The 16,964-nt window shown below is 34.3% G+C and overlaps 2 protein-coding genes across 2 annotated transcripts; one reads left to right on the forward strand and one right to left on the reverse strand.

Moving 5' to 3' along the window:
- Positions 1-419: 419 nt before the first annotated feature.
- Positions 420-3,696, reverse strand: LOC145052053 (uncharacterized). The gene is made up of 8 exons (XM_078999866.1): positions 3,242-3,696; positions 2,578-2,677; positions 2,325-2,387; positions 2,038-2,149; positions 1,757-1,839; positions 1,478-1,539; positions 744-850; positions 420-668 (listed from the first exon to the last, which is right to left on the reverse strand). The coding sequence occupies exons 1-8, from the start codon at positions 3,442-3,444 to the stop codon at positions 649-651; spliced, it is 750 nt and encodes a 249-aa protein (XP_078855992.1). The 5' UTR covers positions 3,445-3,696; the 3' UTR covers positions 420-648.
- A 10,988-nt stretch (positions 3,697-14,684) lies between these two features.
- LOC145052054 (peroxisomal membrane protein 13-like) lies at positions 14,685-16,502 on the forward strand. Its single transcript, XM_078999867.1, has 5 exons — positions 14,685-14,831; positions 15,311-15,517; positions 15,615-15,904; positions 16,007-16,099; positions 16,166-16,502. The coding sequence occupies exons 1-5, from the start codon at positions 14,804-14,806 to the stop codon at positions 16,361-16,363; spliced, it is 816 nt and encodes a 271-aa protein (XP_078855993.1). The 5' UTR covers positions 14,685-14,803; the 3' UTR covers positions 16,364-16,502.
- Positions 16,503-16,964: the final 462 nt, after the last annotated feature.

Genomic DNA, 16,964 nt, shown 5'->3' on the forward strand with positions numbered 1-16,964 from the left:
ATTCTCTGATGGATATTTGTAACGTTTTTATGGATATTTTGTAACGTTTTTTTTTTTTTTTTTTTTTTGTTGTTCTTGTACCCGATTGTCTTTGCTTCTTTATAGTTTTTTTCCTTAACGATAACTTCTTACGTTCTAAAAAGTAGTGACGGTTTTGAAATTAGTAGTCATTTTTGTGATTGATAATAAACAAGGGAGGTCGTGTATCACAATTACCAAGGTGGTGCATGGACACCGCTTGATAGTGGGTCTCATTCCAAATTTTATTAAAATAACCCCTAAAAATCCCTCTATTGCTGAAACATCCCCTTTTGGTACCTTTTTTGCATATTATTTTTGTGAAAAGCATCCTCCAATCTCCATTAACCCGTTTATAAAAATAAATAACGTTTCGACTCATCAAGCAACCAAACAAGCAGTAAGTTGAAGAATTTCACTTATTGTATTTGTAGTTTTGTACCCACGTATTGAATGAACTCACCCCTATCATATTTACACAGACTAAAAATCCTTCCAATATTATATAACTCTCTCCACATTAACAAGCATTAACGATTAATCTAACCCAAAAACAAACCAACAAGAATCCAGATAACCAAAAACCACAAAAAGAACTCATCCTTGCTATCTGCTGCTTCCAGATCATAATCACAAGAACCTACGCGGGTCTGAAGAGAAAGAAAGAAAGATCAATGTACTAATTTGAAGTAAAAAAAAAAAAAAAAAATTTTAATTTTTTCTACCAAAAAATTCATGATTGCATCCGCAAAGTATAGAGTTGGCAAGTTCCTCGTTAAGCTTCACATTTAGTGGTGGCATCTGATTCATTACCTCTGGCATGTACTTTAACCTGCCATTATATACAAATTTTTTGATTTTTTAATTTTAAAAAAAAAACAAAAAAAAAGGAACAAACGATATTTAACAACAACGATATCTCATATCTGCATACAACACTTAATAGGAAGAAAAAAAAAACGAAACATGACAGCTGTTATATGGATGTTTCTTTGTTAAGTCCTAACTATTTACAAATTTGCCCCTTTTACTTTTGTCTTCCATTTCCCCAAGTGTTCATCATTTTTTCAAATATATTCGAGTAATTTACATTTTTGGTCGATAAGTACAGCTGATTTTTTTTGGTCCCAATATGATTTCTATTTGCAAGTTTGGTCCTTATTCGAGGTTTTTGTGACATTTTTGGTCCAAGTTCCAAGTAACATGACTAATTTTGGTCTCTAATTAAGTAAAGTTGATTTTTGCAATTTCGGTCCAAAAATAGTCATATTACTCGGAACAGAGACCAAAAATGTTACAGAAACCTTAAATAAAAACCAAAATTACAAGAGAAACCTTTTTAGGGCCAAAATTGCAAAAAATGATTATACTCGGGTACCAAAAATGTAATTTAGTCTATACTTTTTTAATAGTGGAAAAAGTAACAGTGCATATACGGTATAGAGAGCTTATGACTTACTCAGTCAACAGTTTGTCGAGGTTGTTTCTTGTTTGGCAAAGAAGATTGATGTTCTCATGTAACTGCCACATAAAAGAAACTCAACCATATTAATTATAGACATATATGCCCTTAAAAGTTTTAAGGAGTCCAAGTTTGACTTTTGTGTTGACTCGTATTCCAATCCAACATATGTGTATGAACCTTTTTACATTTTAAAAGCAAAAGCTTTAACCTTATGATAAGGCCTTAAACTTTGTCATGATTTTGGTTCTAAGTTAAAAAAAATTACAAATTTACCTTCAAAGCAGATAAATTTGCAGAAATTTGATCCAAAGCCTTGTCATTTTGTTCAAGAAGCCTCCCTATCTCACCACCAATAACTGCAAGCAACAGTTAAACTTGTTAAGAGTGAAAATCCAAAATCCAAAAGTAGCATCAAAGACATAATTGTTAAGATTCTTCATTGATAAATTGTCTGTCCTAACATTTTACTCTTTTTTTACAGATAAAATCCACCAAGAAGCAGAAAATTAAATCATGTTTATATAATTATGAACACGATAAAGACAACAAATAACCATTGTAATTGATGCCATCATCATTGTTTATGGAGGATGATGATGATGGAAGACCATTGGCATGGTTTGCAGCATGAGAAGATGGCTTCACTTGTTGTTCTGTAAATTTTTCCTGGACATGAAAAAACAAAAAGAACATGAGCAATTATGTCTAAGAATTTATTTATATAAAAAACCATTTTTTCTAAGGCTCAAACAAAATTTCTTGCATCTTTACTTTAATGTTTTCACACACCAAAAACGAAGTAGAATTTTTGCATTTGGCATAGACAAATAAAAGCATATACCCTTTTAGTATTCCGCTTCCTTGATAAACTCTCAGCTTTCCTTCTCTTGCCAATTTCCTTTTTCTGGAAAGATACAAAAATCAGAGCCTATATAATTAGATATAGTACTACTACCCATTGGTTTATTGTTATTTTAATATAAACAACTTGTAATACCAATAGAGAATTATATATCAATTAAAAATTAATATACACAACATAAATCATATACAAAATGATAAATGCGTATTTAAAAAAAAGGTAGAGATCATACAGTCATCCATTGACAACGATAGGCCACATCCCGGAATGTTTTGTCGTGCAATTCCTTTGAAATTTTTCCATAACGCAATTCTCTACGATCTGATGCATATCTGCATAAAAGATCATATTAATTATTGCATATCTGCCTATTATTCTTGCAAACACAATTGACTGAAAATCACAATAATCCTTATATATGATTCTTTACGTCATAAAGATAATCAAACTTCAAAGTTTATAATCAACAACACAAAAGACTCTAAACTGACTATTGCGATAATTAATTTAGGGGTGTTTAGATGTATTGAACAAACTGTTGCGGTTTAAAAACATTGTGATTTAATGATTGTTTATGATTAAAAAAAAATATTAAGATTGGAAAATCAAACCAATAATAAGATAAATGTAAAATTATACTGATTATTTGATTCCGATTACAAATAAAACATCATGCTCACAGATTATAAGGAAAAAACCATCAATACCCGACTAAAACCCTAATTAATAATCATGTCAGACACTGCAACAAGAAAAACAAGAACGAACTGTATACAATTATCAATTTAGGGTTGTAAATGAAGCAGACAAACAACAATGTTTGTTCATGTTCGTTTGTATATTATTATTGCACATATTTCCAAGATTTCACAACAAATATTAAAAGATTAACTTACTTGACGAGCAGTTCTTCCAACAAGGACTGTTCCTTACGAGTCCAGTCCGTTGAGATTACAACGTTGTGCAGCAACCCACGCTCAGAAGAAAACACCGCGGAATTCTCCCGCACGGCTGCACGGCCACCGTTGGTGGTGGCAACGCCATTTGCGTTTCTTGTTGAACCGTTCTTACTTACAGCAGGGTTTGCAGTCGCCGCCATCAATCAAGAAACGCAATCTTTTTTAATTGCTATCAAACGATCAGAAGATTGTTGGTTTGTTTTCTTGGGAGCTTAAACAATTCGCAGTTGAGAAAAAGTAGATAACTAGAATGGAAAGAAATCTGGGATCGATTTGTTTATTGGGATGCAGAATCAAAGAGGCGAAATGGGGACGACCAAAATAAAAACCTTGAGATGAAATTAGGAAATGATACTGGGAAAGAAATTTGCTGAAATTTATGCATACAGAGCAAAAGCTTGCGGACGGTGGCGGGGGAATTTATTGTTTTCATTTTCTTTATATAATATTGACCGATAATTTAAAGACAAAATTTCATAAATGGTCCTTCTTGTTTTCATTTTGTCCTAATATTTTCTATGAAATGTTTTCCCTTGAATGCTCCGTATGCAACAAACATTGCTCACAAATGGTCCTTATTGTGGATGTTCGTTTGAGTGCACTGTTAACATGCCCCATGTGCCTTGCATATGAGGGCAATTTCGTCATTTCTCTCCTCCATCGCCACTTACAGTGTCTTTGTTGAGTCGTTTCATGAACACACATTCAACAATTCCCCAAAATCAATCTTGATTTATGTTAATACTCGAACAAGGTATGTTTATAGTGATTCCATTTAAATTGTTTTGTGTGTTTTTTTATTTTGTCGGGTTAAATGATGAAAAACGAGGGTTTCACAGATGGGTTTCTCAAATCGTTGAAGAAGATGAATGATTTGATGACGAAATCGTTTCTATGTTTTGTAGATCTGAAGAAACAAGCCAAAATCGACATCAATTTAAAACAAACGAATCGCAAAAAAGGTGCACAAGAACCCAACATCACTCCATTCGATAAAGTAGACCTTTCTAAATTCTTCCATGAAGTAGATGCAATCAAATCCAACATTGGTCAAGAAAAAATGAACACTAATATCCAAGAATAGAGGTCCTAAAAAGTGAGTTTCAAAAAAACGTAAAAAACGCAAATCCAAAAATCGGAGGTCCAAGCTTTTGAAATTTGTTCATGTGTGAGTTTTCAGAGCCCCTTTGTAGTTAGAAGTGATGGATCGGAAGTTTGATAAAGTTTTGAACTCTTGCATGAGATCTTGACACCATTTTTGACCTAGCTTAAGTCCAATACATGCATTGGACATGCATGTCTATAAAGCACCAATTTTTATGACCTTTTAGGAGTATGAAAGCCTTCTGGAAAGTATGGATGAGTGAGAAAAAAGATTAAGAGCTTAATGCATTAAGCTGCCCGGAGTGTTTCTCACGACGTGACACTTTGGTCGTCACATCGTGACGAAGGCTGAACCATGACTATTTTGTCTCTATTATGTCATGACGTGATCAAAGGGTGGTCATGCCATGGCGACCGACTGAATGACTTTTTGAGTGTTGACTTTGACCGGATCGTTGACTTTTTTAAAAAGTTTGACTTTAGGTCAAACTTAGGGTTTTATGTTGTAGTTTGAAGATGATGGGTTTTGAGCATATCTACATTCCTATGTGATCATACAACCCTAATTGCTTTGGATCTAATTTTTTCTCTATTGAACATACAAATATGAATACCAAAGCAATAACCCTATAAACTAGCATACAATTTCGAAAATCATGTATAAAACTAGGGTTAGAAGATTACCTAACTTGTTATGTAGTAATAACAAGAACCACCTTGACTCATTAAATCTTAGTGCCCCAAGTGTTGCACCTCTAACGGAGTCACAAACACTCAACACAACAAGGATGAGAATGAGAGATAAGAAATCGGCTAGGGTTTCAATCCAGAATGCATCAACCGATTTTCTCATGTATTAGGGAGTTTATATAGTTGTGTGCTGCTAGGGTTTTCAAGTGGAAACCCTGATTTCCTTGCTTATGCCTTAAGCAGTCCATGGACCTCCACAATAGAAGCCTTGGACGAATTTTATAGGTTCTCCTATAGATTTCGTCCAGTCCTCCCATAGGAGACTATCAGCCTAACTTTGCAACTATCAATGATTTGCAAAACAACCCCTCTAATATTAATCAGTTCCTTTAATCCCAAAATTAATACCAAATTAATTTTTGATTAATTACTAATTAATAATATGATTTCCAAATAATATATTAATCTTATAATACATTAATAAAATCATTTTGAGTACCAATTTATTATTCATACAATAAATCCTACTCTTTCTCTCTCTATCTCTCTCTCTCTCTCTCCACTAGTCATCTTGAGTGAAGGCAACCCAAAAGGATCATGCTATCAATCAAATCAAGTACATACCAAATATAGTTACCTAATCCAACAGTCTCCCACTTGGATAAGTCTAATAACTATTATTGCAAGTATTACTTCAGAATATGACTGGCAATCGTAGCTTTCAAAAGTTGTTGTCGAACTCTGATCTTATCAGTAATGTGTCCTTTACATAAGTGATCAAATATTCCTCCACTCTACAAGATATCGTATGGACACGAGACATGGATTATAATCATTCTCTTTGTCCAAGGTTTGTTTCCCGACTTCCGATTTACGACGACTGACTCAGACTACAATTGAACACATCAACTTAGTACAGGCTTAGCCAAGTGCTTAGGGTGTCATCACTGAATCATCGAGGGGCCCACTGATATCGCTTTTATCCTATTTACGGTAAAAGGGACGAATAAACTTCGACTCATATGCTTGTACTATTCACTCATCAAATCATACATAACAATACGTTTTATAACATCAAGTTACTGATGCATTTACGTATTATCAATGCACAACTGACTTGTAGATAACAACTATATGTCTCCGTTTCAAGAATATAAGATATTATTGTCTCACAATCACTCGTGATAAAATCCATGAAGTGATTCAAATGAGCGTGAGTTTAATCCAATACTCAAATTCTTATTTTAGGAGTACTCATGAACACTGCATCAAACATTTGCTATGGCTAAGCACTTAGACAATCTACAGTCGGATTCATGATAGTCTTACCTTACTACTTATGATCGACCGTGGATGCTTGAATAATCTTATTATTCGGAAAGTAAAACATGCTAAGTGAAACACAAGAATAACCTAATCCAATATGGTCTCAAAACTTTTGAATATAAATAAAACACTTATTATTTAATCACCATATTAATTAGACCTTATTCATTGTTTACTGTTTCGACTAATCAACTCAATACATGAATTACAAACAATACTCATCCCATTCTCCAAGCATGCACACTATGTTTATTTATGGTCCTTCTTTTGTGAAATAAATCAATTGAACACATTTCCAATGATGCTCATTTCACAATTTCCTAATCCTTATAAGTGTAAGTATACAAAATTCTTGCCACTAATAGAATGTGTTAGAGTCTAATCTTTCATGCAACGATCCTTTTGTAATGTCGAGGCTCCAAAGTCACAGAGACTTGGCCAATGATATTACAAAGCATTCCATTTGAGCTTGTTACAAGACATTTCCCCGGAAATGAAGTCTCACATTCAAGGTACATTCCTTGAACATCCTTCTTGCATAAAAGTTTCTAACTTACACATAGATTCTTAATATCCAACTCCCATTATGGAAACATTTCCATAATTTCCATATGACAATACATTTTTAATAGAATCCTATCTATTCGGAATTATATCAATATGGTCCAGCCATTACTATACTTCCAACTGTCCACAAGAAACCAGTCTTCGGTAAACCTTAGATTGTCCTTGACAGTTGTTTAACAACTTTAGTCATATCTAGTTCTAGTCCTTTTTCCCTCTTAATGCGCTAGGCATTTGGAAAAATCAGAACATGCGAATATTATAGCATATGCAATCAATCCTATACACGAAGCATATGAGATATGATTCACAATGTCTTACATAAAGACATGATACTTGACTAGTCTCTTGCTAAAATATTCCCGTATATAGAATTTCCTATGTTGAAACATTTCAACGTGATATTCATATATGACCATGACTAAGTTTGATTAAAATTTTCAATCTAAGCTTTTAGATTTGAAATGAAGTATAAATGCCTTCTCCCTTAAACCTTACTATAGCGAAACAATTTCCAAATTATGCAACTTTGCAAATTTAGAACTTTGTTTCCTATAAAATAGCATTGCTAACTTGCAACACTTTACATAATAATCATGTTCCCACTAGCATAACAATTATGTTCTTACCAGCATAACAATTATGCTCCTACTAGCTTTGACATGTACTCAAAAATCAGCTAGACTTCTAGAAATCAATACTTATTGACTTTCTTACCAAAGTTCAGATTTCTAATACGTAGTGATAAGTCTCTATCGAGACTTCTTAAGCTCATACACCTCTCTTTAGACAACTTATGCGTGTGTTTAAACCTTTTTCAGAACTTATAGAAATAAGTCCCGAATGTTCAAACTAATTGCCATTCTTCACAATTCGAACCATGAAAAAAGATGGCTTAATTATATTCGAATTTGAGAACGCAATTATGACAACTGCTTACTTTAATCCTTTAAAATCTACTAGTGAAAGCGTTTCCTCACAATCATTTTCATGAAGTAGAGAGAAACCTATTGCCACTTAGATTTTATGGTGTTTGTGTTCCTGTCCACGTGAACTTGTCATTTCGAACCATTATCATAAGACAAGGTTTATGACAAATTCAAACTCATATGGACTAAACCTGCTTATTCTTAATTTCTTGCCATCCGGTAGTACAATGGCCTACCAGTGCTTCCAAGTTATTGAGCAGCTCACCCATACAAATCAATGTACTTTCACTGATCAAGGTGCTTTGGTTTATGCAATCAAATGAGAACTCATAGAACTCACATGCATAGTTAACCTAACTGGAATGGGTACAGAAACAAGATCATGTTAACATGATAGGATATCAACCTCAAGTCATGTGCTAGTGATTACTAAAAGGTTTATTCTTGAAAATTTTCAAGATCAACAAGACTCCTACTGTTTTCTTGACATATAAGATTCTCTATTAAGGAACATTCCTTGACAGATAAATATTCAAGAGTTAGTGTAAGTTCTTATCAAGAAACATTCATATAATTGGTCTTAGTTGGTCTTTGTTTTAAACAAAACATCACAACTACCAATTTCAAATGTGCAAGAGTAAGTAACATTTATACTCCATATTTAATGAGGTGTTATAAACCTACTTAGAACATGTTACTCAAGCTACAACCTAGAGTAGCTAGAGTATGACTGTAAAACTTGATTTTGGAGCAAAGTATGACTCATTTTCCATGATTTAATCATTTCAACAATTCATGATTCCTCTTCTCAGTCATGTAAATGCACTAAGACGTTTTTAGAGGATCAATTGTGACATGGTTCCATAATCATTAAGATGATCATAAAACATAATACTAAAGTACTCTCCTTTCCTTTCAGATTGGAGAAACTTTTATCTTTCTGCCCAATTTGATTCTTCTTATTCGTTCTACTATATATTCAAACTTATCAATGTATCAGAATTACACTTAAACTTGTAAGCATAACCATATTTACTGAACCATCAGTAAATCATGATGAATAGACTTATCGTCCTTTATGGTGGATCTAACTAGTGCACATCAATGTGTACTAGATCCTTTAACCCTTCACTTGACTCACATTCAAGGAATCAATCCTAATTTCCCAAGGATCAAGATTCTCATACATCATACAATTCAAATCATACGATTCCAAGTTTCTTTCCAATTGAAACTTGGGTGATGAGAATCCTTCCTCACTTGGCAATTACAACACTACCATAAACAATATAAACAAGAATCAAATCCATTCTCAACATTACTAATAATAGAAATATATAAACATCAATTTTCCATAAATGCCATTGTAAGGAAACATAAAGTAAATAAAACAATTTTATTAATAACGTGCGGAAAACTTGTCCTTACAACGCAAATACATATGAAAACTATGTTTCTAGATATTCCTAAGCAATCTATCATAACTCCTAAGCAGTAGCTCAAAAATATGATCATCAAACCATGCGATCGAAATCCACTTCTTCGTGATCAGACTCAACTTACTTTTCTTTTAAGCTTCCTTCTTTCTCTTAGATTCTGCAAAACATCAAAATGTAACTTTACATCATGTAATAAGAATCTATAAATAGGAACTTAACAGAGTTAGTGGATGTACCTGAAGTAGAGTCAAACAATTTGACTTTACCGTCTCTTAGATCTCTTAGGTAGTCTGGGCAGCTTCACTTCCAATGCCCCTTTAATTGGCAATAGAAACAAATGGACTCTTTAGGAGTGATACGTGGAACTATCTCAGATCCGGCCTTTCTCTTATGCTCAAACTTTTTGAATTGGTTAATTTCTCTCCATTAGGAGAAGAAATCATTTCCGGACTATCACCGTTGTCATCGCCTATGTCCATGGAAATTTGGGAGGTAGATCTTTCAAATAGATTTTCTTGACCAGTGTGCCAAAGTATTGCTGCTTCAGCTGCAATTAGCAAACATGTCATATCAATTAAGGTCACGTCATTTTCAGTCATATAGTAGTCCTTAAAAAATTGACTATACGACCTAGGAAGCGAGTGAAGAACCAAGTCAACAAGCTAGCTCCTTTGGGAAAACGACACCCAACATTCCTAGTCTGTCAATGTGCGAATTCATCTTCGGGACATGTGCACACACAGACTTTCCATCTCGGTATTTGCATGCGAATAGGGCTTGAGTGACCTTGAACTTTTCAAGTCGACGAAAACGTCGGCCAGGGAGAATAACGGGAGGAGGTGGAGGAAAAGAAGTATGATTTCTAGTTCCACCAATGCATGAAGTAGGGAATGACCTTTCACCTTGATTGACACGTGGAAGATCATCTTCAGATGGAAAGCCTTTTTCAAAAGGATTAGGAAGACCATAATTGTCAAAACTAGACATCTACAAAAGGGAGAAATTCAAGTTAGTTGATTAATCCTTAATATAACACCCAAATGAAATATTAAGGCTAGGACCCAACAGAATAATTCACAATTCGGAAGAGGGATGTTGTAATCCAATTGTAAATTATTTGAAGGTAGGTAAATGTCGATTTACCAATTCCACCATGAAAACGAAATTTTAAATGAATTAGGTTTTAAATGAAATTCCTAGATCTTTTGAGATTCCTTGAACTTTTCAATGACATGTTTAATCTCGATTATGCCCTTCAAGTTTGTGACTGGGATACCGAGGAGCACAAACAAGGTGTGAATAACCATGCAAATTAGCTTGGTACTCTCGATGTCATTTATCATCTAATCAATGTGTCGGTTAACCATACACGCTCCATTGATCAACGATAATTTATGAGCTCCCCATTGCCATCCTTCATTAGTCCCATATTAGTGTGCCGGTTAACTACACACGCTCTACTAACGACCAATAAGGTGCAATGTGCAATTTCTTGGGTTAACATCAAATTCACATTTTTTCGAAAGTAACTAAGATTTGGGAATTTATAAAATACATAGTTACTTTGTATTTTCATTATACTTTTAATGAGATTTAATGTCCTATCAAACTCGTTCGACTAACGACCCTCCACTAGTCAAGAGTGCGGTGGGTAAGAGTAGATACCCAATGACGGTCATTTTATAGGCCTCTTCCTTAAACACCCCTTATAGACCAACTTCATGATTGAGACTTACTAATGGTAAGACCGACCTTTTTAATCTTATATAGTATAAGGATATATTTTAAACCTTTTTAAAATACTAAGTGGTTTAATCCTTTAATAAATTAGTCTTTTAATTTAATTAAATTTAAACTATATTATTATGGATTTATTAATTTTTCTCTTTTAATTAAACACTTAATTAATTTTAATAAAATCCATGAGGGTGTAATTTCAAACTATTTAAAATACTAGGGTTTAACCATTTAAATTTCCAAAAATTAAAACTTTTAATTTCAAATTCAAACTATAAAACCAAAGGGTGTATTTTAAAACTTTTCAAAATTACTAGGTTAAATCTTTGAATCAAAATAATTTTATATTATCCAAATTTAACCAAATCCTTTAATTTTGATAAGGATATCATGTTACCAATCAGAAAATCGATTTTAGGCAATAAAAACGAGTTATGGTATCCTATTCAAATCTGAATCTAAAAATTGAAATTTTAGGGGACAGACGAGTCAACTCATCGAGTTGGGCACTAAACTCGTCGAGTTCACCCAGCTCGTTGAGTTCATCATGGAATCGTCGAGTTCTTATGTCAGACGGCTAAAAACGATTTTCAATCACTTTGGACAATTCACTCTTGCATCAATTCAATTGAAAAACATCCTAGGCTCTGATACCACTGATGGGTTCTGAGCATATCTACATTCTTATGTGATCATGCAACCCTAATTGCTTTGGATCTAAGTTTTTCTTTATGAACATACAAATATGAATACCAAAGCAATAACCCTATAGACTAGCATACAATTTCGAAATCATGTAAAAAACTAGAGTTAGAAGATTACCTCACTTGTTATGGAGTAATAACAAGAACCACCTTGACTCTTGAGATCTTGGTGCCCCAAGTGTTGCACCTCTAATGGAGTCACAAACACTCAACACAACAAGGATGAGAATGAGAGATAAGAAATCGGCAAGCGTTTCAATCCATAATGCATCAACTGATTTTCTCATGTATTGGGGAGTTTATATAGTTGTGGGCTGCTAGGGTTTTCAGGTGGAAACCCTGATTTCCTTGCTTATGCCTTAAGCAGTCCATGGACCTCCACAATAGAAGCCTTGGACGAATTCTATAGGTTCTCCTATAGATTTCGTCCAGTCCTCCCATAGGAGTCCATCAACCTAACTTTGCAACTATCAATGATTTGCAAAATAGCCCCTCCAATATTAATCAGTTCTTTTAATCCCAAAATTAATATCAAATTAACTTCTGAATAATTACTAATTAATAATATGATTTCCAAATAATATATTAATAAAATCATCTAGAGTACCAATTTATTATTCATATAATAAATCCTACTCTCTCTCTCTCTCTCCACTAGTCATCCTATCAAGTTTCATGAGTGAAGGCAACCCAAAAGGACCATGCTACAAATCGAATCAAGTACATACCAAATATAGTTATGGGCTTAGACACCTAATCCAACATAGGATTGGTCCTTTTTTGTTGTATAGGTGATCAATACAACTGGTTATCAGATCTATGATCAGTACTGTTATCTTCTAGACTATAAGGTGAATTTTTCACTATACTCGTGGGTTGAAGGCACCAGTGGCGACCCACTAGATTGTGTTATGTATCATTGTGTATAAGATGTTGCTATGTTAAAGTGATCTGTTAGATTGGTATATATTTATAAGATGTTGCTATGTTATAGTAATATGTTAGGTTGCTATGTGGTGGCTAGAGCTTAAAGATCTAGGGTCTTCATCACCTTTGCAAGCTTCTGAAGGTATAAAGCTCTTACCTTTATGGTTTCATGGCTTAAGATCTATACTAGCTTTGAGATTTGAATGCTTTGGTCCCATTGTTTGGTTCTTGTGAGTAAAAGCTACTCCAGAGCTCAAGTTTGTCACTTTATGTTGTTTTTGGGGATCTTGTGTCATAAAAATGAAGTCTTTATTGTTATTTCTCACTCATGCAAGAGCTTGAGGTTATTAAAGAGTGTTTATTGACTTAGGGCTTGGTTTTGGGCTATATTAAGCCATGCGAAAGCTTAAATCTATTGAATTTATCAGTTAAAACCTTCCAAATATTAAGATCTATGAGTTGGATGTTTAGTCTTTTGGTGTTAAGAGCTTAAAAGGTGGTTTTGGGCAACAGAGGATTATGCAGGGCGTAACCTCTGGGTACGCATGGCATAACGGGTTTAGCCCTAAACCCTTTTTTGTTGAAGCCCAATACGTCGTGCGTAAGGAAGGAGTACGCATGGCGTACTCCTAAAAGTGTTTTTGGGCCACTTTTTTGGGTCTTGGGCCATATTTGGGTGGGTGTAGCGTGGAAAGGGTAAGATGAACTTTTACCCTAGTGAGAGAGAATATGAAATGGACTTTTGATTTTGGGTTATTACCCTAATTATTAATTAGGCTTGGTTTTGGTTATGTCCAGTGTGAGGAACCTTTATAGCAACAACTCGAGTGTATGAGTTATTTATCATCAGATTGAGATGAGTCTTCTCACAATATTTATAGGATGCTAGTTTTCTGTGCGATCTTGCATGTATTGTATGTGTTTGTATGTATACCAGGCAGGACATGACGCCAGTCAGGGCCTGATGAATGTCATATAAAAAATAAGGGAAAACGACTTATTATGGTGGTTCTCGACTATATGATAGGAAACAACTGGATTGTTCTTGTGGAGGCTGTGGTGGTTTTAGGTGAAGTTTGTGTTGTGTTTTCAATGAAGCATGTGGCTAAATAAGGATGGTTCGAATTTTCTGTGGAGGTGGTGACCAATAGTGGGTGTTTTGATGTAATACATGGTGTTTGAAGGGTGGCTTTAGTGGTGAGTTTGACGGAAACAGGTGATGGCAGGTGGTGGATTTCTTAACTGGATCATGTGGTATAATGTTTTGATGGTTAGTGTTTCATGGTGATTTATGTGGTGTGGGTTGTTCGGCTGAGATGATGATGAGGTGTGAAGATGACAATGGTTGGTGTTCAGAGATGGTGGTGGGTGTGGTTTGTGGTGTTTTTGAGGTTCGGTGTTTGAGGTGTAAGTCTGATTTTGTGGTATGTAATGCTAGTAGATGGTGGTGGAAAATGGTTACAGTGGTGTGAGGTATGTGATGGTTTTACCGTGTAGTTTGGGGTGGAGATAGTGATGATTATGACGGTTGACTATCTCCGGTGGTTGAATCTTGTAGGAAATGTGGCTATGGAAGGAAAATATGGTATGATGGTAGGTGTTGGTTGTGAAGAAGATGGTGTGATGTGGGTGTTCTTGGTTTGATGGCAAACAATGGAGTTTATATTTCATTTGTTTATTGTTTATAATGTAACAAAATATTGGTAGCACTCTAGGTAGCTTCACATCATAAATCTACTAGAGTCGGTTATCATTGGGTTATATTTGAATAAAACATTTAATTTGTTGGTGTGTGTGTTTTTTTTAAATAAAAAACCTTGTTTAGATGGTATTTTTTGAACACATTAAATTTGAATTGTATGTTTTGAACGTTTTTAAATCATAATTAATCAGTTTTTTCAAAGATAAATATAAAAAATATTTGAAAATTAGAAAAGGCTTTCACAAGTACCAACAAAATGGCACATTGGCACGTCAATATACAAGTTCTGAGAAAGACGATTTGATTGCTATATTGACCCTTCTCTCTCTGTAATTGGGGGTGGCGGATTCGTTTAACGGCGTTTCTCCCTCCTTCCAATGGCGAATAACAATTTGCAACACTCAGGTTTCGCCTACATCCTTCTTGATCTAATTGTTTTTGCAGTTAATCATCATTGCTTAAGATTGAACGATTAAAGGTCCAACTGATGATTTGTTTAGGGTTTGCATGTAATCGTTCCAGATTATCTGAATTGGAATTTGACGATTCGTAGTTGTTTTTAGCGTTTTGTCATTGATGTTATGAGATCCTAAGAGTTTTAACAGAATTCACATCATTTTGATTGTTAATTGCTGTTAAATCGATTCGTTAAGGAAACACACAGGGTTTTAACTTTTAATTGTTCATTTAGAATAGAATTTGGCAATTTGGCGTTGTTTTTACTTTTCAACATTTTGTGAGTGATAGTATGAGATTTTTTCAAGCGATATAAGAGAATTCACATCTTCTGATTGATTCTTGGTTGCGACTCGCGATTATAAACTTATCAACGTAAATCAAATAGATGTCTAGACTTTAGAGTTTCGATCTTTGTCGTAATTCAGGTAGTATTCCACCTCCAAAGCCATGGGAAGGAGTCGGATCATCATCTGGACCTGCTCCTTTTAAACCCTCATATCCTGGTAGCACAAGCGATGTAGTCGAAGCTTCTGGAACAGCAAAGCCAGGGGAAATTGTCCCCACAAAAGATGCGTCCACAACTAACCCAAATGCATTTGGAAGACCATGGATGCATCAAAATACGTATGGAGGTATTTCACTGTTTCTAATTCCATATACTCGAAACCCAACCATGTTCTTGTGATGAATTGAATATTCTTATATTTGTTTGTTTACTTTGTATGTAAGGTGCGGGTTATGGTTTATATGGAAACAACGCATATGGAGGAAGTTATGGTTCTTATGGTGGAATCGGATCCTATAACACTGGTTTATATGGAGGAGGGTATGGTGGTATTTACGGTGGTGGTGGCGGCATGTATGGTGGTGGAGGAATGTACAACACTAGTTTTGGAGGTCCAGTGGGTGGCGGTTATGGTATGGGAATGGGTGGTCCGTATGGTGGTGGTCAGGATCCAAATAATCCATTTGGTGCTCCTTCATCTCCTCCTGGATTTTGGATTTCTTTGATGCGTGTGGTAAGTCAAGCTTGGTCAATTTGAATATGACAAAAATGACCATTTTACCCTTATGTTATTATACAAGTGGTAATAGTTTTGTGCATGATTACAATTTGACAGATGCATGGAGTTGTTACTTTTTTTGGCCGGATAGCAATGCTGATTGACCAAAACACTCAGGCGTTTCACATGTTCATGTCGGCTCTTCTTCAGGTACTTATTATTTTTTTTTTAATACCTTATAATAAAATTGACATGTTTGTCTATTTGTATTTGCAGTTGTTTGATAGATCAGGATTGTTATATGGGGAGTTGGCAAGATTTGTGTTTAGACTATTGGGTGTTAAAACAAAGCCTAACAAGATCCAACCCACTGGACCCAGTGGACCCCATGGGCCACAAAATTACATTGACGCACCAAAGGGTGCACCTGTTGCTGCATGGGATGGCCTGTGGGGAAACAATGCACATAATTGAATGAACCCTTTGAAGCAATTGGGAAATCTGGATAGTTTTTTTTTCCTTCTTATTTTTTCAGCAGCCTTATTTGGTACTGTGTACATGATCTTTTTTTTTAGTTTGTAGTAATTTTTGAGATCAAGTGTCTTGGATGTAATGATAATGTATAATGCTATTATTTTCTAGAATATCTATGAAAATATAGAATGGAGTACTTTTATAAAAATGAAAAACTTTAATATAACAAGATGTTTTTAATAAGGAGGTTTGGGTAAATAACTCGTCATTCAAAAAAAAAAAAAAATGATGTAAAACTTTTATGTTGTCACATTTTGTTACTTTTGTTAAATTCAATTTTTGTCTATGATTTTACTTATTTTTTCCGTCAAAATTTGGAAACATGGTTGAGCAAGTTTGGCTAAATTGAAAAATAGACGTTGGATACTTCTAGATCTGATATACGTTGTATCTTAGTTATTTTCTCTTAAGAACCTTCTTTCTAAATTGCTTCTAAGTGACAAAATTCATAAGAGTTCTTCCAGCATTTCAAGATTGAAACTCACACTATATTTTTATCCATCTTTTATCATTTACTTGCTACAATTTACATATTGGTTTG

Source organism: Lactuca serriola, chromosome 5, assembly GCF_051521515.1.
Source record: "Lactuca serriola cultivar US96UC23 chromosome 5, Lser_US96UC23_V15, whole genome shotgun sequence".
Taxonomy (NCBI): Eukaryota; Viridiplantae; Streptophyta; class Magnoliopsida; order Asterales; family Asteraceae; genus Lactuca; species Lactuca serriola.

Bases quoted from the DNA above. Each gene is read 5' to 3' on its own strand.
- LOC145052053 (XM_078999866.1), bottom strand. From the start codon at position 3,444: ATGGCGGCGACTGCAAACCCTGCTGTAAGTAAGAACGGTTCAACAAGA. The intron at 2,150-2,324 runs GTATATGCTTTT...TTTCATGTCCAG, and splicing joins GGAAGCGGAATACTAAAAGG to GAAAAATTTACAGAACAACA. The intron at 1,540-1,756 runs GTAAATTTGTAA...TTTATGTGGCAG, and splicing joins CAAATTTATCTGCTTTGAAG to TTACATGAGAACATCAATCT.
- LOC145052054 (XM_078999867.1), top strand. From the start codon at position 14,804: ATGGCGAATAACAATTTGCAACACTCAG. The intron at 15,518-15,614 runs GTATTTCACTGT...TTTGTATGTAAG, and splicing joins GCATCAAAATACGTATGGAG to GTGCGGGTTATGGTTTATAT. The intron at 15,905-16,006 runs GTAAGTCAAGCT...ACAATTTGACAG, and splicing joins GGATTTCTTTGATGCGTGTG to ATGCATGGAGTTGTTACTTT.